At 38.7% G+C, this 24,750-nt stretch overlaps 2 protein-coding genes across 2 annotated transcripts; one reads left to right on the top strand and one right to left on the bottom strand.

The window, feature by feature from the left end:
- Nucleotides 1-757: 757 nt before the first annotated feature.
- wasa (WASP actin nucleation promoting factor a) lies at nucleotides 758-8,464 on the top strand. The gene is made up of 11 exons (XM_057356641.1): nucleotides 758-1,106; nucleotides 3,186-3,326; nucleotides 3,561-3,647; nucleotides 4,607-4,703; nucleotides 4,817-4,849; nucleotides 4,954-4,989; nucleotides 5,148-5,304; nucleotides 5,381-5,559; nucleotides 5,645-6,540; nucleotides 7,434-7,542; nucleotides 7,619-8,464. Exons 1-11 carry the CDS (start codon nucleotides 1,005-1,007, stop codon nucleotides 7,669-7,671), a joined length of 1,890 nt encoding a protein of 629 aa, XP_057212624.1. The 5' UTR covers nucleotides 758-1,004; the 3' UTR covers nucleotides 7,672-8,464.
- Nucleotides 8,127-23,854, bottom strand: sema3ga (sema domain, immunoglobulin domain (Ig), short basic domain, secreted, (semaphorin) 3Ga). The gene is made up of 18 exons (XM_057356640.1): nucleotides 23,409-23,854; nucleotides 20,261-20,376; nucleotides 14,245-14,405; nucleotides 14,018-14,080; nucleotides 13,781-13,900; nucleotides 13,589-13,682; nucleotides 13,156-13,275; nucleotides 12,885-13,030; nucleotides 12,692-12,806; nucleotides 12,254-12,323; nucleotides 11,896-12,040; nucleotides 11,586-11,808; nucleotides 11,404-11,492; nucleotides 11,266-11,307; nucleotides 10,971-11,128; nucleotides 9,893-9,960; nucleotides 9,439-9,566; nucleotides 8,127-9,258 (listed from the first exon to the last, which is right to left on the bottom strand). Exons 1-18 carry the CDS (start codon nucleotides 23,411-23,413, stop codon nucleotides 8,863-8,865), a joined length of 2,259 nt encoding a protein of 752 aa, XP_057212623.1. The 5' UTR covers nucleotides 23,414-23,854; the 3' UTR covers nucleotides 8,127-8,862.
- Between the last annotated feature and the right edge of the window lie 896 nt (nucleotides 23,855-24,750).

Below are 24,750 nucleotides of genomic sequence, written 5' to 3'. Positions count from 1 at the left end.
ACTACAAACACTGAGAACAGCACCTAAAGACGATAAACAAATATATTCATAATCAGGATATTTAAACTAATGTTAAACAGGTGTGGCTGGAAACAGGAAGTTAGAACTCAGATGAGGGAGACCTCTTGTGGTCGGGAGTAGAAGTGACACCTATCAGCAGACCGATCATAGTGAACAATGTCAGTTTTTACTGGTTTGTGATATGTCAGCATGCATAAGCATGAATAAATAACATCTTTGTTGTTTTTGATATCGTTGCTCAGAGCTCATCTTTGTATTTTATTGATGTGAATATTGATTCTCACTGTTTGTGTGACAGGTCGATTTAGGCTGTTGTGTTGAGGGCCCATGTGTTTGTTACATTATTATAAAAGCGTAAACTTTCATGTTGTGGGATGCAACCTTTTTTTAGAGGTACATGGTTTGCCGGATTTTTACATCAAACCCATGATCTGGTATTATAGCTCAAACAGAAACATTTTGCTTATAAGAGCAGCTTGCATTACGTTGTCAGTATATGTTGAGCCCTCTCAACTATTCTTCTTTCAAAGTGTAACTGATAATTCCTCAGTTATTGTTTTGTTTCCTTCTACACATGTAATTAGATGTTAGAGAACCACAGACAGGAAATGACCGACACGAGTTGATATTTTCTGCAGTTGTACAGTTGTAGACAGTATGAGTGATTTGATGGTTTGACTATTGCAATAGGGGCGGCCCTAAGGGGACTTCCGTTCAAAGCAACATGAACATACAGTAGCATTTCACGCTGACAACAAGGCGACAGAATGAAAATAGAAAAGAGAAAAAAAGTGTGGTTGTCCATTTCCTGTGAAAACGTTTTGTCTGCTGATGGTACGACTAAGAACTAGGAAGAGAAACTTGATGCTCGCCGTTCAGCCAAGTCATCAGTAGATCACAGGAGATCTCTCATTGTATTTCTCTGCGGAGGTGTCTAACTTCGAGTGTAACTTTTGAAAGGTTTGATCTGTGCATGTGAGGCCATGAAGCGAGGAAATAAGAAAGGTCAGGAGTGCATGAACAGCTCTCTGCTCAGTCCACTGGAGAATGAGAGGCTGGAGGATCTGCTGGGCAGGAGGTGTCAGGTAAGTTCAGGGGGGCAGTGGGAGCAGGTCGAAGGAGCATGGGTAAAAATCACAATTTTAACTCTGAGTACGTTCAAAAGGCAAGCTACTGGAATTTGATTAAAGTTATTCTGTTCACTTAATTGTAAGTACTGTATCATCAGGTCTTTTTGTGAATTTATATGCAAAATGAAAATAAAAGACATGTAAATGGATATAATATATAATATAATACAAAATTGCATGTACAAATGCTTTTATTTTGAAATGTAAAAAAGATTACAAATTAAAAGACGGTTTAAGTAAAACGTTTGATAAAAAATTCAATTCTAGATTTTTTTAGTATTTTGTATATTTTTGACATCATATTGAGGAGATCATCCGGGTTATTCCAGCATGATCTGAATTTATTCAAAGACCTTTTTTTTAACTAATTCAAATTACTTAAAATTGTTAGTGAACTTCACAAGAACACACATGAACACATCAAGAGGTACAGACGCTTAAATAATTCTTGATTTATATTTCACATACAACATTTTCGTCAAAAATGTTAAAGCATTTTTAGCTTTACAGGTTTTGACACCTTTCCCCACTTTATTCGTATAAAGTTGTGTTTATGATGAATGACAAATCGAATCTTTGAGGTCTCTGGCAGTTGGTTTTCCCCTCATTTGCCTCAAATAAAGAAGTACAACATTGAAGTTTTTGGACACGACTTTTCTTTGCTGTCTTTGAACTTACTCCCTTTTGCAATTTAAAGTGATAGCTCACCCAAAAATGTAAAATTTGTTCATCATTTACTCACTCTCATGTCATTCCAAACCTGTAGGACTTTCTGAAGAACAGAAAAGAAGATATTTTAAAGAACGTTGGTAACCAAACAGCTCTGGCCCCCATTGACTTCCATAGTATGGACACAAAACACAGAGACATTTTCGATAATATCCTCTTCTGTTCTATAGAAGAATGAGTCATATACAAGTTTTGAACAACATGAGGGTGAATAAAATATGATCAAATTTTCATTTTTAGGGGAAACTATCCCTTTAAGATTTTTCTTCCAATTGCCTGACGTGGGAAAAGGCCACGTTATATTGTGTGAACAGTGTGTACACATTCTGTACTTATCTAATACACATTATAAAACGTTCAGTTCTCGTCCTTGATTCTGATTGGTTGAGCCGAGTTCTAAGCCATTATAAAATCCCCTGATTTATAATTGCTGACCGCACTACATAGCCTAAATATCACATTATTTACTTTATTTTATGAAACCTTGCTAAGCGTATGGAACAACCGTTTTATAAAAGCAACTTCGCTTCGTATCGTGCCACAACGCCGTTAGCTGTTAAAAAATGCACTGTAACCCACTGCTTCTTGGGGCTTATTGCTTTGATCTATTCAAATAATCCAGCCACATTTAACACATACTGTACATTAAAGAAAGTTGAAGGTAAACCAGTCAGCCAGACTACTGAAAGCGTTTCTCGCTTCTATTTCGAGTTGTATATTTCTGCTTCCTTATGTCATTCTTTGACACATTCAGGACTGGATCCTGCTGTCTGGTGCCTGTTTTCTTAATATTGACACTTATGTATATTTATCAGATGCTTTAATCTAAGTTTTACACGACGCATACACTCTACTGTACACCTTAAATCCACTGATTACACAATTGCATCACTTTAACTGCGCACGCCACAAAAACACACAAATTTGAGTCCTGTGCTGAACACCGAAGAGTAAAGTAACAGCCATTTTGTGTCGGTTCGAGGGGCTGCTTGGTTGCACAGTGAAAGCTTTGCGATTAAAGGAAGAAAAGGTGTGAAATTGTCCGTCACATGCAGCTTGAGCTGTGATCACAGAGGGGTATGAGAGGGGAAGTTGCTTAAAGACATTTCCTGTCACAGTCTAATAGACATCACTCACAAACAACTTAAACCTGCTAGCTTTAACTCAACGCTTGAACAGTAAAGAATGTACTTTGAATCCACGAAGAGCGCTCTTTAGGGGGGCAGGTTAAAGTTTGACCCATACATGTTCCATTCAGCATCACGCATCACGAATGACGTCTCTTATGTTTGGTTTTGTCCCCAGTCTTTGTCTTCTGCTGTTGTGCAGCTGCTCATGGCCCTGCCGAGCGACCCGACCCGCTGGACCCCACAGCAGTCTGGAGTGATTTGTTTCGTGAAGGACAGCCCTCAGCGCTCATTTTTTATTCGCCTTTATGACCTTAAGGTTCTAAAAACAACACTTTTTATAACTTGTTATATTTTAGCTTGAATCATTATTGCACAATATGTGCGCATGTAAATAAAACCCTTAACACAAAAAATGTCATCATTTATTGTGAAGTATCACTTTAACAACTGTAGTATTTATATATTTACAGACTACACAATAATGAGTATGCTAGCGATTTTCCATGTAGTTCTGCAAACTCTTGACCTCAGATCTGTTTCTTCCCCTCAGGCAGGGAAGCTGGTCTGGGAACAGGAAATATACAACCAACTGATGTATCGAACAGCCAAACCATTTTTTCACACTTTTCCTGGAGATGTGAGTATCTATGTTTTCTTTTTATTTTGTGCATGTAAAAAAGCATTGATGCCACATGTGCCTCTTATGCTTGGCTCTTATCATTCTGTTTAGTTGTTTTTGACATATACCCACATAACCAAATGTTGTCTTGTGTTGGAGAAGTTTTTATTTCTCTTTCCTGTTATTTGAGTGTAGTGATAGCACTTCCTCATAACGCCATCTACAACCAGAATGTCTGCCATTTCATTTACATTTTTAATAACACAACTGTTGATTTAATGCAAGTTTAATGCAAGTGTCTTAAATGTATAAAATAATTGTATGCATTTATCATTTGTCAGTTCATTGTCCTTGGTTTGGTGCTGTTTGGCATGTCAAATATTTCTTTTGCAATTGGGAACTTTCCACTAACTTTTGAAGACACCCCTCCCCTTCAGTCCGCATGGCTGATAGACAAAAATATTCAGAGAGACGTCTATGCTTTTGTACGATACTGATTATATTTTAACACAAGTGAAAACCTTGCAGACACTTTTATTTACAGTATGCATTTGTTTAGAACAGCCACAGATCAATGCATTCTGGATAGTGAATAAATAACGCCTATTCATGCATAATTAGGCATTGTGGATACCCTGTTTATCTCCTGATCGTTCAAGATTTTTTAAATTTTATTTATGTTTAAATATGATTATTTATATTTTTATATAATCAATCATATTTTATTTAAATCCCTTGACAGAATTTACCAGAAGCGCAGTCATTCTGATACGTGAGCAAATATAGAACCGAATATATGTAACTTATCTTTCAATGTGAACATTTTTGCACATTTTTTATTTACGTTGATGTTACATTTTTGCCAGTTTAAAAAAAACAGATAAATAAAAATGATCTAATACTATACTCTACTGTACTGAGGATTCCATTTAGTTTTGTGTCGTGGCTTGAAATAAAGATATTACATCTCTCCCTAGGATTGCCAAGTGGGATTAAACTTTGCAGATGTAACTGAGGCTGAATGTTTCTTTACTGTCGTGGAAGAGAAGATCAGCCAGAGAAACTGTCGCTTTGGTATTCAGAAATAAACGTTCTTGTGTTTTCTTTGTTTGTCTGTCAAAGCACATTAATACTTTAAACTACTTAAATCCGAGCTATGCATAACGTTTCCCTATTAAAAATTTCAGAGAAACAGCAGAGAAAAGGATCTGATTCTAGAGGTGAGTGATTTCTAACAATCACTACCTTCATTCAGTATCAGTTGGTTATTTTCAGTCTGAATGAAGTGCATGTAACAAATCAATGACATGTTTAATATTCTTAGATCGTGGATCATTGCCACCACTTCCTCCACCTAATGGTTAGTCAGGTCACTTTTTACAAGGGAATTGTGCTTGTCACATGTGGCCATTCAACAAAACTTTGTTGTGCCAAACAAACAACTTTTTCTGTCCTGTGATGTTATAAAGCAGCATTTATTGGTTTGCAGATTAAATGCAGTTTGTCTTTTAATGACAGGCTTTGGCACACCTACCATGCCCCCAACGGTGTCTATCAATGTCCCAAACCGAATCGCTCCTACCAAATCAAAAAAAGAGAAGAAAGAAAAGGAAAAGAAAAAGAAGAAAGGACCTAAATTTTTCAAGGGGGATATTGGAGCACCCAGTGGTTTCACGTGAGTCCTTACAGTTGCCTTTGAGATCTTGTTTCACAAACCTCTTTTAAAACGTTTTATTCCGTTATGACTTTAGGCATGTCAGTCACCTTGGCATGGGTGGCAACACCATGGACCCCGACTTGAAGAAACTTCTATCCTGTGCAGGGATCAGCGAAGCAGATTTAGACGATTCTGAAACCTCTCAACTCATCTATGATGTCATTGAACGCTCAGGTGGAATGGAGGCTGTTAAAAAAGAAGTGCACCAGCAGGGTAAATATTTTCTTGTAACTGGATAAAAATCACACATTTGTTTCATCCTGTACAACTTCAAGCTAACTGTTCACGATTTGTTTAGAGTACACTCACCCTCCAGTACCCCAAGGTCATCGAGGTTCTCTCCCCCAAGTGCCTTCTGGGTTCTCCACCGCCCCTCATCCCTCTCAAGGTCGATCCCTACCACCTGTCCCAGGTCAGTGCTCTGTTCCATCGCCCACACGTGGTTCCATTCCGCCTACTCCTTCAAGAGGTCACACCGGGAATCCACCAGCAGTTCCGTCACCTCAAGCCCCAGAGTCGCGGGGTGCACGGTCTGCAACGCTAGGTCCCCTACCACCAGTTCCTCCAGGAGGCCGGAACGGGCCCTTGCCTCAGCCCCCAGGGGTGCGCAGTGCACCCTTACCCCCACCACCCAAAGGTCGGAGTGAATCTCTCCCTCCACCTCCAGGCCAACGTAAAGAGTCTTTAACTCCAGTTCAAGGAAGACGATCTGCACCTCAAGTGGCTGAAAGGAGAGGTAGCACTTTGCAACCAGCAGCTGCATCTTTCCCGCCGATGCCCCCGGGAGCGAGACCCCCACCTCCAAGAGACAGTAGTGGATATTTGGCACCTCCACCACAATGTGACATGTCATTACCCCCTCCACCATCCGATTTTTTCCCTCCACCGCCCTGTGAGTCTTTTCCCCCTCCTTCACCTGAAGACTTTGTTGACGCACCTCCATCTCATCCCAACTTTCCTCCAAGGAGCAATCAGCAGAATTTCACTCCTCCTCCTCCCCCATCCTCAGCCAAACCCAGTTCCGGTGGCGCACCTCCACCACCGCCACCACCTCCTCCTCTGGCTGCCCCGCCTCCAGTGAACTTGGGAAGCAACACTTCTTCATCCGGAGGAACGGCTACGCCTCCTTCAGAATCTAGTGGTGGTAGAGGGGCTTTACTTGCACAGATACAAGGAGGGCTGAAACTCAAAAAGGTGAGTAGATTATTAAACAATTTTGGGTATCAAAATTATTTCCCAGTGGGACACGTGACATTCTTGTTCTTGTGCAATTTTTTCTTCTGATAATTTAGAGAGCATGTGAAAGCAGTATTAGTCATATTGTGGAAATTATTTTCAGATTAGTAGTTTAAAAAATACACATTTACTTTTAGGAAAATTACATTATACGTTTTTTTTAGGAAAAAAAAACATTTAGAAAAGAAAAAAAACATTTACCTGTTTACCTGCTAACATCAAATTAAAAACTCATTTTTGTTTCATTTTAAGCATAAACGTCACAAAAGTTTGTTGCAATTCTCCATAAACTACTGTAGATATATTTCTGTTTTGAACCTTAGGTACTGTAAGTATTTTGTTCTTTTGTTTCTATATTTTACCGGAAAACATAAAAGATCAGTTTTTTTACATGAACTAGCAAACACTAATAAAAATAAAGGTGATACAAATTCTATATAGAACTTTTAACATCTGCAGTGAAAAAAATATTTATACTTTAAAAAAGGTAACAAAAAACAAAAAACTTTATCTTGACTGAATTCTGGTTCTTTGGGGAGGCAAAAATGGTTCCTCTGTCACATCACTGTGAAGAACCTTTCATAGAATCTGAATGTATAAAAGTGAGGATGCTGCTGTTTGTAGCTATCAAAATAAAAGCCTTCACTCTAAAAAACGATGTGCTCATGTTAACAATTTTTGTTTTACTTTTAACTAATTTAAACAAATGTAACCTTTTTTAAGTTATAAAGTTTAATAGTTAGTAATAGTAATTTAAATTCAAGTGATTCGTGAAGTCAGGTTTTTACATTGCACTTTTAATATAATGTTGCAGCAGTATGCTTAAGGCTTCATGTCATTTCTCTTCACAGGTATCCGCCAGCTCTGAACTTCCTTCACCTGCACTGGATTCAGGAGAGGGAATAGTTGGAGCTCTCATGATGGTCATGCAAAAGCGAAGTAAAGCCATCCACTCCTCAGGTAAATTTGGTGCTTTCTTCTCCCCGTTTTCCTTACATTTTCAAAAATGTTTTCTAACTTTTACCGTGTCTTGTAGATGACGACGATGAATTTGATGATGAAGAAGATGACGATGAAGAGTGGGATTAAGGCTGAAATATTGAACTTTGAATGCATCTGGGCAGCTTTACACATTTAAAGAACACAAGAAGAACTGTCTCTGTGGGAGGCGTCTGTTCAAGTGTTCTACACAACGGAAAGTTACGAAATAAATCAACGCCAGGAAACTGCTCAAGGAGAAGTCACTGTGAATTATAAGATCGCTTGCTGAAATGTACAGTACACGTTACATGACACTGTCTTATTAAAGTGTACAATTTGTCATTAGATTTTTTATTAAGTACAGTAAACATACTCATTTGAGTGTGATTTAAAAATGAATCTACCGTTCACAAATTCTGCGCATTTTTTCTGACAACATCTAGTTTAGCAAGACAGAACGTTTCAATTCACAACTGGACGATTTGACTTTTCTTTTAAAAAAGGACACACATGTGCAGTGTAAAGATGTTTTCAGTGTTTGACATAATCAGAGTGGGTCTTCATGACGAGTTGTTTATGTATTTGTAATGTGATAGCTCAACCCAAAGCATGATACTAACAGCACAGCATACAATCATTTCCTAAACCGTGTCAGCCATTTTAAATGCATTGAAATAAATACAACAGCAACACAACATGTCAATCATGCAAAAATGCCCTCCACCCTGTACGCAGTATCCCAACAAGGCTCGTCGCATAAAAATATTTACAACTTCAAATAAATATACATTACAAATGGTTAGAAACAGTCACAGGACATGAAGGACGGTAGTGCTCTTGCAAATGTTCGATGCCATTACTAACCCATCAAAAATCCATATATATTACATTTAAACAAACACATATATTACTTTCAATTTCATAATCCAGATGGAACATCAGAAATTGCACAGGCCCAATGACAGAGTGAGTTAACAAAGAGATAGATAGCTTTGTTTTTGCAAACAGGATAATATAAAGTAAAGCTTGTCAGGTCATATACTCTTTAAAGGTGCTTTGTTTTGTTGACTTTCATTTTTAGGGTAAAGTGTTAATGTTACTACTTTGTCTTATCTCAGTTAACATGTGGTATAAGTTAGCTGTAGGTTAGTTCTCCCACAAAATGTAAACTGGCACTAAGCGGGTGACTTTAGTTATTGGGGCCGGGCTGTCATTTTATTGAGTGAGTGAATGAATGAACAATACATACATAAATGAACAAGGGAATGATGAAATTATAGCTCTCTTTTCCTCTCAACTTCACCCTCCACCAGCTTTCTGTGCCTCTGTGTGTCTACGACTTGTGCGTTTAGGAAAGTAATCCTGCAAGCTCCCCCCGGCTGTCAGCTGCTCCCAGTAAGACTGGCAGTATTGTTGAATCAGACGCAGTTCAGGCTCAAGGAGATTGGCTGGGGTGGGAGGTACCGGTTCCTGTTGGTGGTGTTTGTGATGACTCCTTGTTGTCTCCTCGTTTTCATCGGGGGTGGTCAGAGCTATCGCTATGTCCCGGTCTAAAATGCGTAAAGAGACGCGAGCCAGCGTGTGTTTGAAGTTATTTTCTGTGGCCAAGCAGTGGTAGAGGCCTCCGTCGGCTTTAGTGAGAGATTTTATCAGAATGCCATGTAAAGTCTTGAGAACTTCCCCTTCTCGATTCAGCTGTGAGGGTAGAAAACAAGACGTTAGCTGATACACTACGCCTTCGTATGGCATTTTGGCTAGGAGGAATGAAACAAAAAACACAAAACTCCTACTGTAGTTCACTTGGTAAAGCATGAGTTTAATTTCACACATATACTATTGAAACGTCTTTGAATGCATTGTAAGTTGTGATCATACCATTTTTCGTCTTCCCTCTTTCTGGTAAAGCCATTTGATGGTGGCCTGTGGAGAGCGTGGTGAGCACTCCAGAAACGTGCTGCTGCCCTCCACACCAAACTGAACTTTCTCTTTCAGTCTCCTTTCCACTAATGGACACAGTAAGAGACTAGAGTAACATGTTGTCTTTGTTTGCATGCACATATATTTGATTGACACCATTTAATATTGGATCATGAAACTGATTGGTTTATGAAAAAGTGTCTCTATATGAAACGGGAGGTGTTGGTGAAAAGCCAAAAGTTAATTCAAATGCAGGGCAAAAGATTATATTTTGATTATATTTACTATATTGATTTACATGCACTATTTAAAAAAAGGATGTAAACAGGGTAAATTTTAATTTTGTGTTGACTGTCTTGATTAAAAATTCTTGTTCAATAAGCATGAAAAATCACATATTTCTTGTTGTTACCTTTGGCATTGTATCCCCGGCACTGACGCAAAGGGTCACCATGTTTTACATCCTGCCTTCTGCTTCTCCTAAAATTAGATTATAAAACATTACTCACCGTCACACTGACGTCTTACGCAAACTTCCGCTTAACTCATCTAATGACTGTGTTCCAAATATATACAATCGTGGGAAAAAAAGAGATTCTAATTGAACATTTTACTGAATTTACTTTTAATAGGTATATGTTTAGGTAAAATGATCATTTTGTTTAATTCTGTGAACTACTAACACTATTTTTTCCCAAATTTCAAATCAAAATATTGTTTCTATTTGCAATTATTTGCAGAAAATTAAAATCACATAAAAGATTCTCTGTACTTTTTTTAGATCTCAAATACTGAAAACAAGTTCATATTCACTTTTAACTTTAAAGGCGGGGTAACCGATTTCCGAATTACGCTTTAACGGGCCGAGTACCAAAACAACCTTGTAGCCAATCAGCAGTAAGGTGCACAGGACGGACATTAGCCGAGCCGAGCTATGACGAAAGCGAAAGATGGGGGTAGGGGTGTGTTTGTTTTGGTGATTTGAACATCAACAACGGCTAAGAGAAATCGGACACCCTGCCTTTAAGCAATACAACTGTAATATCTGTGCATGTATTTAGGAAAAGTCCAACAATTATTTTTTATGTGATAACCTGGATTTTCTTTCACATTACTTTAAGACCCCGCATAGCTTACGTGATCACCTTGTAGCAGCTCTATACTGTGGAGCTGGGGAAGGAGGAGGGTTTCTGAAAAGTGCTGCACTGCTACAAACAATCACTAGCAAAGATTTAAACGTAGAGCAACAAGCTCATTGGCTGCTGATACAGAAGCAACAAGCTCATTGGCTGCTGATACGGAAGGAACCAATCAGCTGCGCCGTGTAGTAAAGTTATTATGCCACATTGGTTTAGACTTTAGGACTGCGCCATCTAGAGTTTCATGTCAGAACTTTCTCTGTCATAAACAATATATTTATTGTTATATTCTAGTGTCTTCAAAGTAACCACCATTTAGCTAGATTTAAATAGATATGTCTTTTTTCTAACCTTTTGGTGGCTTGTGTAAAGGCAGAGCAGTTTTCTCCATCCCAGGCACAGTATGGGTCTCTGGCCAGGCAGCAGTCTGAACAGGCCTTCCCATACACCCCACAGCGATGCAAAGACATTTGGGTAAGACCGGCCTCTGAAGATGCATACAGTTGTTGCTGCAGGGAAAGAAATAGCAACTGTGTTGGATTATATGTTTGCAATTGGTTATTTTGTATCGCTGTTTTATTGCTGGAAGACAAAATCCATATTTTTGAATTACATTTCAGAGCTATAATATGTTTTTAAATCTTACCCTTTTGGCAGATATATGCATAGTTTTAACAGGAGCAGGTGTCTGTAGAGAAGGAATACAAAAGCTTAAATGTAACAAAACAACATTAACCAATTCAGGTCAGAGATATTTTTGATAATTATGCTTTGATTGATTTACCCTGAAAACTTCCACTTCCTCTAAAGTGAGCTCTTCCATTGTGGTGGGATCCTTGGGCAGGACTATCACTTTTTGGACTGTACCACGATCTGTGCAGGGAAAGGGGAGTGATTCATTTTAACACTGACAAAAGTGATGAAAAGTTCACACCAGGAAGAGATTGAAACTGATCTAAACATTACCTGTTCCCAGAAAGAGAACCTCATATCGCCCATCCACTGCATCCACCTGGTCCACAGCAATAGTAGTAAAGCGGTAGTCCACACCTGAGCGCACCACCAGAGGGCGCTTGTGAATCGGATACACAGGGTGGTACATGAGGGGGTGTGCACGAATGAAGTTTACCGCTTCATCCGAGAACTCTTTTGTGGACTGAAGACCTGGTGTGAATGTACCTCCAGGACACTGATACGGAAATAATGGACAAACAAATTAAAGTGTTAATGTAAGTTTTAAGATTTTAAGAAATAAATGCAGTCAAGATAAACTCACCGTTCCAGGCCTTGGATAAGGAATCTTTCCTGTATACATTGTCCATTGGTAGTTGTGTCCGTGTTTATGGGCGAATGGGCCATTAAAGACATTTCTGATGTCAGCCATGGAGTACACACACACGGCTGAACCTTTAAACACCGAGCTAAGAGAGAAAAAAAAACATCCACCGATGAGTAAAATCCTTACATAAAGAAACAGCAAAACAATCTTCTAAAATTCCAAAACCAAAAAGTGAGAAGATATACAGTATGAACCGTGTACATATAAATGAATAGGGATAAAAAAGTGAATGATAGAGGAGCAAAAACAAGATTTTTTATTTATCTGTTCATTTGAGGAACATTCAAGTGTTTACCCAGAAGTCGAGAAGACGGCATAAACCACAGGGTTTTTCTCATCCTGGGTGGGTTGGATAAACACGTCCCCTGAAGCAGAAGAGAGAAGCAAGGCAAGCAACAGTTTTCAAGCAACATTTGCAATGCATTCATTCGCAGTGACACTCGGCATAGTAAACATATGTCTGGGGAAGTTAAAAATTCTAGAAGAAAATGTCAGATTTTTACTAAAAGGACTGAATATAGTAAACCCAGGCAGCCATACTTTCATATAATTGTGGTAGATATGTAATGGACAGTGTGGTAGATTAATTTAGGTACTTGGTAGTTTTGCATAGATATTGTATATATTTGTTTGAAAATAGATAACGCTATAGATAAAACTTACAATAGCTATCACTAGTTGCTGAACGTGTTTATCTTAATAAAAATGACCATAAAAAGGAAACATTGCTCACTCAGTTCATCAAAGAAAGTTTCCACCCCATCGTCTCCCATTACAGAGCAGACCAGTCTGGCCTTCAGAAACGTTGTCCATTTGTTCACCAGAGACTTCTGACCACCCTCATCATTCTATCAATACAAACACAAACTGTTTATCAACGGAATTTCCTCTGTTCCAGATGTGATGTGCAGCGGGATGTTTCTCACCAGGCACACACGGCCCACTCTGGCCACCACACTTGGACTCGCTCCACCCCCAGAATCCAGACTCTTCTCTCGAAAGAAGAAATAGAGTTTGTCATCGTTCCTCTCTGAGCTGTCAGGAATCTGTTGCATCCGAACAAATACAGGTTCTGGGAAATAAGCAGATCGTGGATGAAATAATATTCGTCTGGAACTAAATCACTTGACCAAGTATTTATTTTCAGTCTAATTAGAATTACATCTGCCAACGGAAATGTGAAGAGCAGTTATTTACCATTGAGCCATTTAGAGTCGTACTGTTCAGATCTCACAGCTGGCCGGCTCCCCATGGTCCTAAAGATGCCCGGATCGGTGCTCATGAAGTCCACGGCCGCCCCGGCATACAGATTTCCATCTAGATGGAGAAGAGGTGGTATAATAATGACCTGTTTTATGGTTATATGAAGATGAAATGAGATAACTCCCATTTTTCAAAATCATGTTTTTTTATTGTGCATTCCAATTAATATCAATCAAACTGCAGTTGGTTTGTTTTTATTTAAGCCATAATAACTCAAAAATACAGCTAACTAACACAATAAAACATGATAACATAATAAAAAAACTGATTTTTTAAAATTTTGGAACCAAACTCTTCATATATAAGAAGAAACTACAAAAATACTTATAGAATATATAACATGGCATTTTAATTCATAGGTGCTTACTAATCAGAACTGCAACATTCTCCTGATTTGGATCATAAGAGCATTTTCCCTTTCCAGAGTCCATATAACCAGGAACCAGCCTGAAGAGGTAGTCCTATTGAGTTTGGGAGAAAGTACAAAAACGTATTAGTGATGCACAGAGCAATGCAGTTAATGCAAGACCATTATATTTGTTTATATAAGTGTGTGTACCTCAGCTCTCCAGCCTCTGTTGATGAAGGTGCAGATGGGTTTATAAGCCCCTGTGCCACACGTGTACAGGTGAGTTCTGTTCCACGGCTCAATCAGACGCACAAAGTTTGCACACTCTCCCTGCGAAGCACAGCAAAAAAATCCCTGTTGGATGTATATTGTAAACACCTATGCTCTCTAAGTGTTTCGGTAACCACTAATATAATGAACTGATGAAAAGACCTGATGTTAACTCACATGACTGCCTTTTCCAGTCATCTGACACTCTCCTTTTCTCTGAGCCGGAGCCGGCCAGTGAATCTACAGACATAAAACACCCACCACGCTGTGAGAACAATTCACTGACACTTACATTCCTCTGCGGTCATCGGTCAAATGCAAAATCCTTCACATAAAATGGGTTTTACCACAAGATTTGTATTATGTGTGTATTTAATTGTCTTCAACAATGAATGAACGCTTACTATGAGAGGCTCTTTATTGATGTTCTGCATGTCCAGAGAGACCAAATACTCGCGGCTGCCCAGATAGAGACGACCCTGGTCTTGATCAACATGAAGGATCCGGTAATCGCTGGTGTTGAAGGAGAAACTGAACGGTCTTATGGTGCGAGTGTCCATAAGTTCTGAAAAAAAAAATACAAAAGATAACAGGTCATATTGTGAATGCTGTGCATCTGACTTCTAACTTCAACCTAGAAAAGGAATGATTTCCTGTTTGTTTACACATCACTTGTCTTCACAGCAATGCAACACCGTACAAGTCCCCTAGAGCCTGTAATATTAACAAGCTTAAGTTTCTTGTTATCAAAAGCAACTAGATAACGGCTGATGTGTCTGTGTTACAACCAGTATTGGCTGTTTGTAGATTATTGGCCGCTTTAACAATATAAGAATATTTTAAATGATATCCAATAATATTTGGACAGACGTTTAATCGTTAGGAGTATTTAAGCATTACCAGGGCTGTGAGGGGTGAGTGTAAAGCACTGAAAATATTTTTGTTTTCTGAGAGGGGCGTGTCACTTAAAAGGAGGCGGGTCGATCGGGTCGGGTGGAAGTAAACGGTTTTCGATCAGAAGAAATGTTAAATGTGAATGCTAACACTAAATCACTTTTTGTACGTGATTGCGGTGTATAACACTTGTTTTTTGGTGATTAAGAACAAAAATCCCCAAAACAATAATAAAAACAGTTTTAGCCAGTTTATGATGTGACACCCTTTAGCGAGCAAACTTGTTTCCCACCTCCGCAGAAGCGTAAATACATAATCATCGACTACACATTTATGCGTATGGTTTGTTCTTACTTTTGGTGCAGTAGTACTTCAAATCTTCATGTATTTGCAACGACTTCTGAAATGCGAAATTCTCGGGAGAACTGAACTTACACATGCACTTAACTAAAGAACTACAGTGTTATTTATCTCTTGACCAAAAGGGGGCGCTCACGACGCTCTGCTGTTCACCTAACGTCGCATCGCACTCATACGGGTAAACAAAGCTCTACGGACACTGTCTACAGTATTTTAGACGAAATTGTTAAAATAAAAATCTTGTAGCAGCAGTGTTGTGGGCAGCCCCTCCTCAGTGAGTTCTCCTCAAAGTTGGAAATGAGCAGCCGGGAAGCGTGAGTTGGAGGCTCGTGGGAGCATTTTGCACTTAACACAGTTCCAGAAACATTTCCTGAGTGCTGGAAAACACTTTCAAGTGTGGGCGAAATATTCAGTGTAAATCAGGTTAAAATGTTTAGTTTAGTTCACTTCACTTCTGATCAAATGAACAGTTTAATAAGACAGTACTGTAGGCTGACACAGGTCTTCAAAGAATTGTCCCATTATGCAAGAAGTGCAGTTAATGTTGTGTGAACAGTTTAGACTAGAGAGTTATGAATTATGTTAGCATTTTTTTTACAGGCATGACTGAGAAAAGTCAGCAACTAATAATAAAGAAGCCAAGAGAAAGACTGTTTGCCAATGAAAATGTTATTTATTTTAATCAAACTCATGTGTTATGTGTTCTTTTTTCCTGTGTTTCACAGTAAATAACAGCACTTGAAAACATGAAGGTCAGTAAATATAATAAAAGAGATTTGATTGGTTGAACTATATTAAGAAAAAGATGCCTCATCTACATGAGTAGATTTAAAAAACAACCAAAACCAAACCATTTTTTTCTTTTCCTAGGACTATTCTCAGCACTTCAGTTTGACTGGACATGATTTTACAGTCGAATTTAAGGATTAAAGTTCATAAACATACAGGTAGAAGATTAAAGGCTCATTCATCCACATCGTGCTCTAGTAACTTGCTGAACCAGACGTGGGTCTGGATTGTTATAAAACCATACTGATTATGATTAGATGTTTTAAATATAGATAGTCATTACATACATTTATAAAATAAATAATTGACCTAGAAACAAAACTAAAAAGTCCTTTATGTAATTAATTTTTTTGTAACACCATTTTGTAACCCACAACACAGTTTGATATTGTGTTTTCAATTCTAAGTCGTCTGATGCAATATTACTGTAGATCAGATGAGTCAGTGTCTTAAGTGTATATCAAGCAGAAATAAATGCAAGACTGGGTTAAGGTCATTTTCATTGTGTCTGATGAGCTTTTAAGGGCTGAATATTTCAAGCTCTGACCCAGAGATTTGCTCTAGATGTTCTGAGCATTAAAATGTAGTTTAATACAGTCTCACTGTGAGAGCAAATTGAAGCCATTCACATTACAAGGTGAGTCTGCCTATACACTTCAGCAAAAAAACACCTGATCACAGTTTTATTATATGAAAAAGTGCATCTTGCGGCTGCCAAACATCTTTTCTATTCCACAGAAGAAGAAAATCATTGGAACAACATTCAATGTTCAAGTGAACTTTTCTATTAAAACTTGCTTTATAAAATTACATATGAAGGATGCTCTGCCAGTCTAAATGAATGAGCTTAATCACCCCTCATTCATATGGATGTGTACACACCCATGGAAACATTGAGGTACAGGAAATGTGGGCATTTGGTGACGACTTGAATGTTTTAACAGCGTATTTATGTTGGAGTATGTGTTTACAGGATGCTACGGAGAGGGTGCTAAAATAACCTTATGATCGGATATCTGCTGGAGACGGAACAGGGTGGGCAAAAGGGGAAGGGTTTGTGTACAATCCAGTTTCCCTGTCTTTCCTTTACCATCAGGAAAGAACACAGGTCACGCCACCGCTGCCAGACCTGCAGTGGACCAAAGTGGACATGGCCCAGGGTTCATTTGAATCAGGGATATGAGACACTGGTACAAAGGTGAGTCACGTCAAGTGATGTAACATCCTACCGGAATTGTTCTTAGAAAGCCTTTGTTGTGTTTTGGAAAATTCAACAGGGACAAGAAGAATAACAATACATTTGAGCATAGTAACCTTTATTTTAGTTAATACTATAAATGATATTTTATTTTTATACCATTTTTTTCTGATTATTTAACATGCTTTTACTATAGGGTCTTGGAAGTGAGAGACCATATTTTTCATAAGTTAGCTATAAGTTTATCTGATTATAATATCAGATTGAAATATTTTATCTGAACATTGATCTGAATTGAAATTATATGACTTTTTTAGGGTTTACATTTTTATTCTGTAAAAGCAATATCGGATCAGCATGGAATTTTCCTGCAATCAGAGCAATTTAAGCATTGAATTTGATGTGGACTGAAGCCAATGACATGCTTATGTTGAATGATATTGAAATAAAAACTAATTTGGGTATTAGAGCCGATGGCGCTCATATAGTGCAAACTCCCGTGACGCAAGTTTGATTCCCATCTCGAGGTCCTTTACAGATGCTTTTCCATTCTCTCCACCCTGTCCTTTCCTCTCCTGCATACTGTGCTATTGAAATAAAAGTAGCACAAAAATATATTTAAAAAAGGCATTTTCAGAAATACCGTACTAATTGTGTAGTATATTGTACAGTATGTGCACTGTGCATAGTATGCTAATTTTATGTATGCAGATTATCTAAATTCGCTAAAAAGTGTAGTATCCAAGGGGGATATGATTTATCGATTGTCAACCCATGACAAAATGCATATTTATATTAGGGTAACGTTATACATTGTAGAATATCAAGTTCCTCTTTTGCTGTTTCTGCCAGTTCCTTGCTATGTTCTCATAGTCTCCACTTGGGTACACTTTCTAGAGTTACACAAAGACCTTCCCTCTTCGACAGGCGCCTCCAAAACAAAGACCATCCCAGTGGCAAACAAAGAACAATCCATCTCGGATAACAGCAAAAAAATGGAGAGCCCAACAAGACAAGTGGATTTTTCCGTCCAGCTATTCTTGATGTCGAGAAGAGGGCGGGGCCGGGGAGGAGGGGCGGCGGGTTTGATAGCAGAGGGATGATCTTTCCTGGCGTGTACATTGATCGCAATTCAGGAGAATGTGACCACAGAAATGAACTGGATCAGAGCCAAGGCCATACGGAGTTTCAGCGGAATTACAGAGATGGGTGATGAAAGAAAAGACAAAGCTAACAATAACCAGTTATATCCCAACTACTGAAGGCATATAATTTAACCCAGTCATCTTTTCAATGAGGTTTCATCAAGACACAAGCAGGAGGAATATGAGCCACGGGCGATGAGCAATATGAAACATGAGGTGATTGATATAGGAAACAGCGTTTATTTCTCATGAATCCCGGTAACCACATTATGAATTTCCTTCAAGGCACCTTCGACCCAGATCATGATTGGATTGTTTGTGAAGAACAGGGAGGTAAATTGAATTCTCATAATATTGTGGGTCGTGGGGAATTGGGGCATCAAACAAGATTGCCTAATTAGAGATGTGTGGCCCGGTACACACCGGTACTGACCTATTCCTCTCCAAAAACTAAATGTAGCAGGCAAGTTTAAAAAAAATAGAAGATCACGTATTTTTGGTGATGAGGCAATGATACTATTGGTAATGAATGACAAAAACATTATTGTTAGGCATTATGATCAGACCATGTCACATTCTCTCTATTTGTATTCTATGCATCAAGTTATCACAAAGTAAATAGGCCTACCAAAAGTGAAGTATTTAATAACAACAGCATGAAGATGTACTTGGAAATTCTTGGAAACAGGAACTGACAAAAAATACTGCCTGAAAATAATTTACAAATAACTTGGATATTCAAAGAAGAAGCCAAAATGATAACTGAGTGCTAACTCTCTATGTAGGTCAAAGTTAACGTACCATGGCAAGGAATGAGGCCACAAAGAAATTAACAAGCTAAAATCGTGGGACTTGCAGAAAGTTGTTTACAGTCTGGCTGGCACAACACAAACAAATCCAAAATGTTTGTTTGTATTGTGTTGTGGGTCACTGTATTTTCAGGTTCACCGTCGCTTGCGATCACAAAGCACTTTCCAAACAGCGCTGTGCAGGGTTATAATACCACACATATGAGTGAAGGACTGCTCTGTCATCTTTGGGGTGATTATGTAGCATAGTATTCACCACTGCACTTTCATGTAATTCAACTGAAATGTAAGACGGGAGAGTTCCTCTTATTTGATTCACAAATTTAATTTCTGTTTACATACCGGTATGTTGTTAAGCAGCCCCTTTTTCTACCTGTCACAGATTTTTGAATTAGAGGGCTTAAAGGGAATGTGTTTCAGGGATGTGCGCGTGTGTGCGGGTGTGTGTGTGTGTTTGCGCAAGATGATTTCATGCATTTGAATCAAAGGTGGGTGACTGTTAGTTTAACATTGACAATGACTGTAATTGTATAAAACGACTTTGATTCAGACCTCATGATTTCAAGATGTAAAATTATCAAGAGGATGCTGGGAAAGAGTTTGTGGGAATATCCCAAAACTGCATAAAAACACAAGGTCTGTGTCAGCTCCTCTCTTTATTTCTGTGATGTCTCTGCAGTTTGTTAAATAAAATAAAAAAGGATAGAAAGTAGGAATGTAATCTTTAGCACCTCATACTAAGTTTATTTAGTGATCATTATTCACTAAAATGACTGCAATAATTTAACCCCAAAATTTCATTTTATTTCCAATGGCTCACTATCTGATTCTAAAATTCATGTAAAAATTTCTGAAATCGAGAGAAATAAGAATTAGCTTTGAATCTATTTGAAACAATAAACAATGTACAGGATTCGCTGGGTCCCTGGAATATTCTGCATACCCACCCAGGCCCAGCACATTTACCCCACCTCAAACTTGATGACAACATCCTTGAGAACAGCTTTGACTGAAAGGAATCTGCACACATTTGTGTGTGTGTGTGTGTGTGTGTGTGTGCGTGCGTGCGTGTGTGTGTGTGTGTGTGTGTGTGCGTGCGTGCGTGCGTGCGTGCGTGTGTGTGTGTGCGTGTGTTTGTGGAAATGTGGGTGTATGCATAGAACAAATAAAGAGACAGAATGTTTGAGTATGCATAGACAAGTAATGAACAAACGTTTGTGCTTACCTTTAAACGCCAGGTGCACTCTGGGAGTGGGCCGATGTGTGCCGGCCACGTCAAACACAAACAAAGCCCACAGCAAAAAGAGTCTAGCTTCCATAATTCCCATATTTGCAGGTAACCTATGCTAACACAAAGGAAAGAAACCCATAGTTAATAAAATCAAATATCTCTTTAATATCTCGCTTATTTTTCCTAGATATGAAAGAGTATTTCTAGAGTTTGAGAAGAGATCTCAACAATGTCACAAACTGAGCTGAGGTTTGCCAAGTATGCAACAATCAATATTATTGAATAGTTGAATATAAACAAACATTTTTCAATCCAGATTACTTTGTATATTATCTGTTTAATCTACATTCATTTCACACCTCCTTACTTTTTACGTATTTTAACAGTTTCTATATTTTTTGCTCTTAAACATTTTAAGAGAAACATCTGAGGACATAATAAAGATGAGAAAGAAGTGGCTAAACTCATCACAGTTTTAGACAAAGAAAGAGGCTGAAATGACAAAGGACGACAGGAAAAAACGAGAGTTAAAGAAAATAAAGACACACAAAGACAGAGTTTGATTTACACAGGCAGTGAAAGGAACAAATACAAACATGCATGAATACAACTCAACAACCTCCAGTCATTTTTACTACAATGTCATATATTTAGCTTCCAGTTTGAATGGCCGGGCAAAGCCCTGCCTGTCACACCTTCTCCCTCACCCCCCCCCAAAAATCCAGTTTCAGGAGGCCAGCATTTACGGTACATTGTGTCAATTTTATTTTAAGAAAAACAGGTGCTGTTAATCGTCTTCAATCACCCGCAGCAACTGCGTGGATTGAATTGAGAGTTAACAGATTAAGATGTGGTTTGTAACCCGTGTACTGGTTTGGGGGAGGAGGGTTGGAATGATAGAAACCGGTGATTATGAAAAACAGCTTAGAAATGCTATGTGCCTGGGAAAAGCTGAAGGTGGCAAATCACCCCAAAGCTGCAGCAAAGCCCCGTCACGTTGCTCACTGTTAGAACCTGAAACATCTCACTGGAGTCCCGGTGGCAACTGCTGCCTCTTTTAGACCTGTTTCCATCAGTTACTGATCCTGGGCTCCTGGTTATGACATCATCAGCTTGTCAGTGATGCATGTGGGTGATGTCATCGCAGCAGGCCCTCGCATTTGGGGGATTTGCAAGTCCACGAATTCTTTCGGCAAGAGACGCGTGATTAAAACAGCTTAAATGGGGACAGACATCAGCTTGCGTTTTGATTTGCATTTGTGAGCACCGCACCTGTGTAGCCTGTGTGTTGGCTAAAGTTTACTTTTGACTGTTTGTGTGCTTTGGTTCTAGTACATGTGGAGGCAAAAGTTTTGACACTAGGCAACTCATTTAATCCTTTTCCACAAACTCATACACACACACACACACACACACACACACTCAACACACAAGCCCAGGTCCAGGCTCTGCCAGCTGTCACTGGTTCAAATTCATATTCAAAGCACATCTAGAGGCTTGTCCAGGAATGTACTACATGTCCAAACTGCATGATGACACAAAGAGAGATAGAAGGAGAGAGCTTGGAGATTGTATGAAAAAGTCGGTAAGGGAGAGATGAGAGAAAAAGGAGATTGTAATCTCTATATGTTCATGTAGATGCGTATCATGGACCTAGAATACAGACTGGGATCAAAGCTGTCTGTATTTGAATTGGGAGCCACGAGAGCAAAAAGATGTTTGTCTGTGAGAAAAAAACGACAAATAACTGATATCATGTTCCAACGGAAAGCCTCCTGGTTTCTGATTCTGAATGCAAAAGTTCTCTGATGTTTTGTTTCATTGGCTCTTGGTGAGTCTTGCATATTGAGCAAGATCAGATCTGTCTCATGTCTTCTTTTCCTCAGATATTCAGCATCAGTCACTCGGGCGTTTTTACATGTTGGTTCTGGCACTGGTTCGAGGGGAAAGTAAGGAACACACACCCACACATGTGCTGGTTTCATAGGACAACTCAAGAAGCAGTGATCTTCAATCATGAACCCTAAACCTACCCCTCAATTCAACTTTCACACAAACCTCTTATAATCATCAGATGAACATAAATAGTGAGGACCACTTCAAATGTCAGTTTTCAGCTGCTTCATATATGTGAAGCTGCAAATCCTCCCCCCAAGTCCCCCCCCCTCTCACGCACACACAGCTATCCAAACAGACAGACAGATAAATATGTTGAGATTTTGTAAATCACTAGTGTATGCCTTACCCATCTGCAACATATTGAACTGCACACTTTACAACACACACACTTTGGTAAAGACCTAATTTTCTTAACATTTCCGTATAAAAAGATTTGCCGTTTTTAATATTGAGTATAAACAGGTGTAAACTGTTATTCTTTCATGTTAGCATGTATTATGTATTAGTTCTTCTCTACCGAATGGCCAGTATATGAATTATAGATGTTCAAGCGCAATCCATGACGTCCATTAAATCCAATCCCTGCGCGCCCGTTTTTCCCCGTTTTGTTACTGACAGAATGACAAAGTACGGTTCTCTCTCTTTTTATACAAATAGTGTATACAAATTACAGAAATTAAGAAAATGGGTAGGCCTATAAAACAATCAAATAAACAAATAAAACATTATAGTTAAAGTGTGCACAAATAGGCTAATAAAAATTATTGTAGCGAAATAGTGAAAAAAGCCAACATTGCCAACATAATATGGTTAGTAGCAAAATTAGGTAGCATGTCCTTTTTCTCAAAATATTTGATAAATACACATAATAGCTACAATGTAGGCCTAATATAAATATACTGTTTTTATTTACAATTTTTATTTCTACAAACAAGGTTTCATTGTGATATGAAATGTCAGGTAACGTTAACTAAGGTATGGATTTTATGCCAAATGTAAACCACTTAACTACAGTATGACAATTCCGCATGCTAACACAAAATTACAGCTCACGTTCCCTACGGTATTTGTCACCATAAAACACACAACTCTATGGGCTACCCTAAATGTTATAAATCCTATTTAGCAAAAAATCCCTCCCTAAGTTGCACGGCCTACCTGAAAAAACCCTCTCTCTGACCGATATATAAAGTTGAATTATAATACGCTTAGATAAAAAAAACTAACGAAACTGTATATTCACCTCATTCGCTGATCTTCTCTCGGTGTATTTGGTACTTCCACGCGCAGGTGAGATGTTATCCTTACATTCCTTCACGTCTCTCAAAGCACAGTGCTCGTGCTTTAAAACAGAAATCCCTCCAAAAGCTTCTCATTAAAACGTAAGAGCTTTAATAGCTCTAGTCTTTTGAATTCGCTCTTTTTGGGGCGTGCCAGTGATTCAGAAAAGTCGGGGATAAAAAGTTGCGGTTTGCGCACGCGATTCCTGTATTCCAGTCAGATATTTCTCAAGTTCTTATCTGGACAGTTCAAGAGATAAAAGGCAACACTTTTCGTGACAGTATCTCCCGCATTTACAACTTCGAATACAAAACAGAAAACGTATGCCACTACCGTCTTGTCACGAGAGCAAAACACCGCACGTATACGTGTTGAAGGTCTGCGGTTTATTGTGTGTTGCGGCAGGTGTTTAGTTTATTCTGCCGGTCCAGCCCCCTTTGTATTGGTCCCAGTGACAAGGAAATGATGAACACTTGAATGCAGTTATTCAAGTGCATGATACCACGTTGATTATTTGCATATATGATGAATGTTGTTTTTTTAGATATGTGTATCTCTCTCTCTTTCTCTCTCTCTCTCTCTCTCTCGGTGTTTTTTGATAAACTGTGATTTGCTTTGGTGAAGATTATGATATGACAATGCAATAAAAATGCATACAATTGTCAGCAGTAACTCAATAGAAGGCATAAAGTCTTTTTCACTAACTACTGCGACTTAAGTGAAAAGTTTTTTTGAGAAAAGTCACTTTTGTGCATTTGTGGCGGATCTGTTTGTACCGCCAACGAGTGTTCCTCCTGAAGTTCTTTTGCTTCTCGCGGCACGACCCACTACAACTGAACTAAATGTAACCGAGGGGGTGCGTTGGGTGAAAGGACATTCTCTTGCACACAAAAGGCCCGTGGTATGTGTTCTTTTTTTAAGAGCCTCCGCAACTTTTTAGGATGCCAGTACCCAACCTAAAACTGCAAGTATTGAAAATGTTTACAGTTTTTTGATAAGGCCTGCTCTCAGACCAAGGGCGTTTAATAGGTTTTACCGTTTCCTTTATTTATATGATTAAAAAGGTTATCTGTGTTTCATGACATACCACAATGTGCCCTTTGCTTGTACAGCTGCGGATGTGGAGGTGGTTTCTTGTCTCTCTGTCTCTTTGTGGGAGGCATCCTTTATTCTCCTCTGGGAGGAAGTGACTCAAGAAAGCTTTAAGTTCAGGTTTCCGTGTGATTTTTCACCCACAATGTACTAAGCCCCACCAGTTGAACCATCCTCCATTCAGCCAAAATTCTCCCACGTCAGAGACGCTT

This window comes from Triplophysa rosa, linkage group LG17 (genome assembly GCF_024868665.1).
Source record: "Triplophysa rosa linkage group LG17, Trosa_1v2, whole genome shotgun sequence".
Classification (NCBI taxonomy): Eukaryota; Metazoa; Chordata; class Actinopteri; order Cypriniformes; family Nemacheilidae; genus Triplophysa; species Triplophysa rosa.
This window is presented reverse-complemented; position numbering and strand designations above follow the sequence as displayed.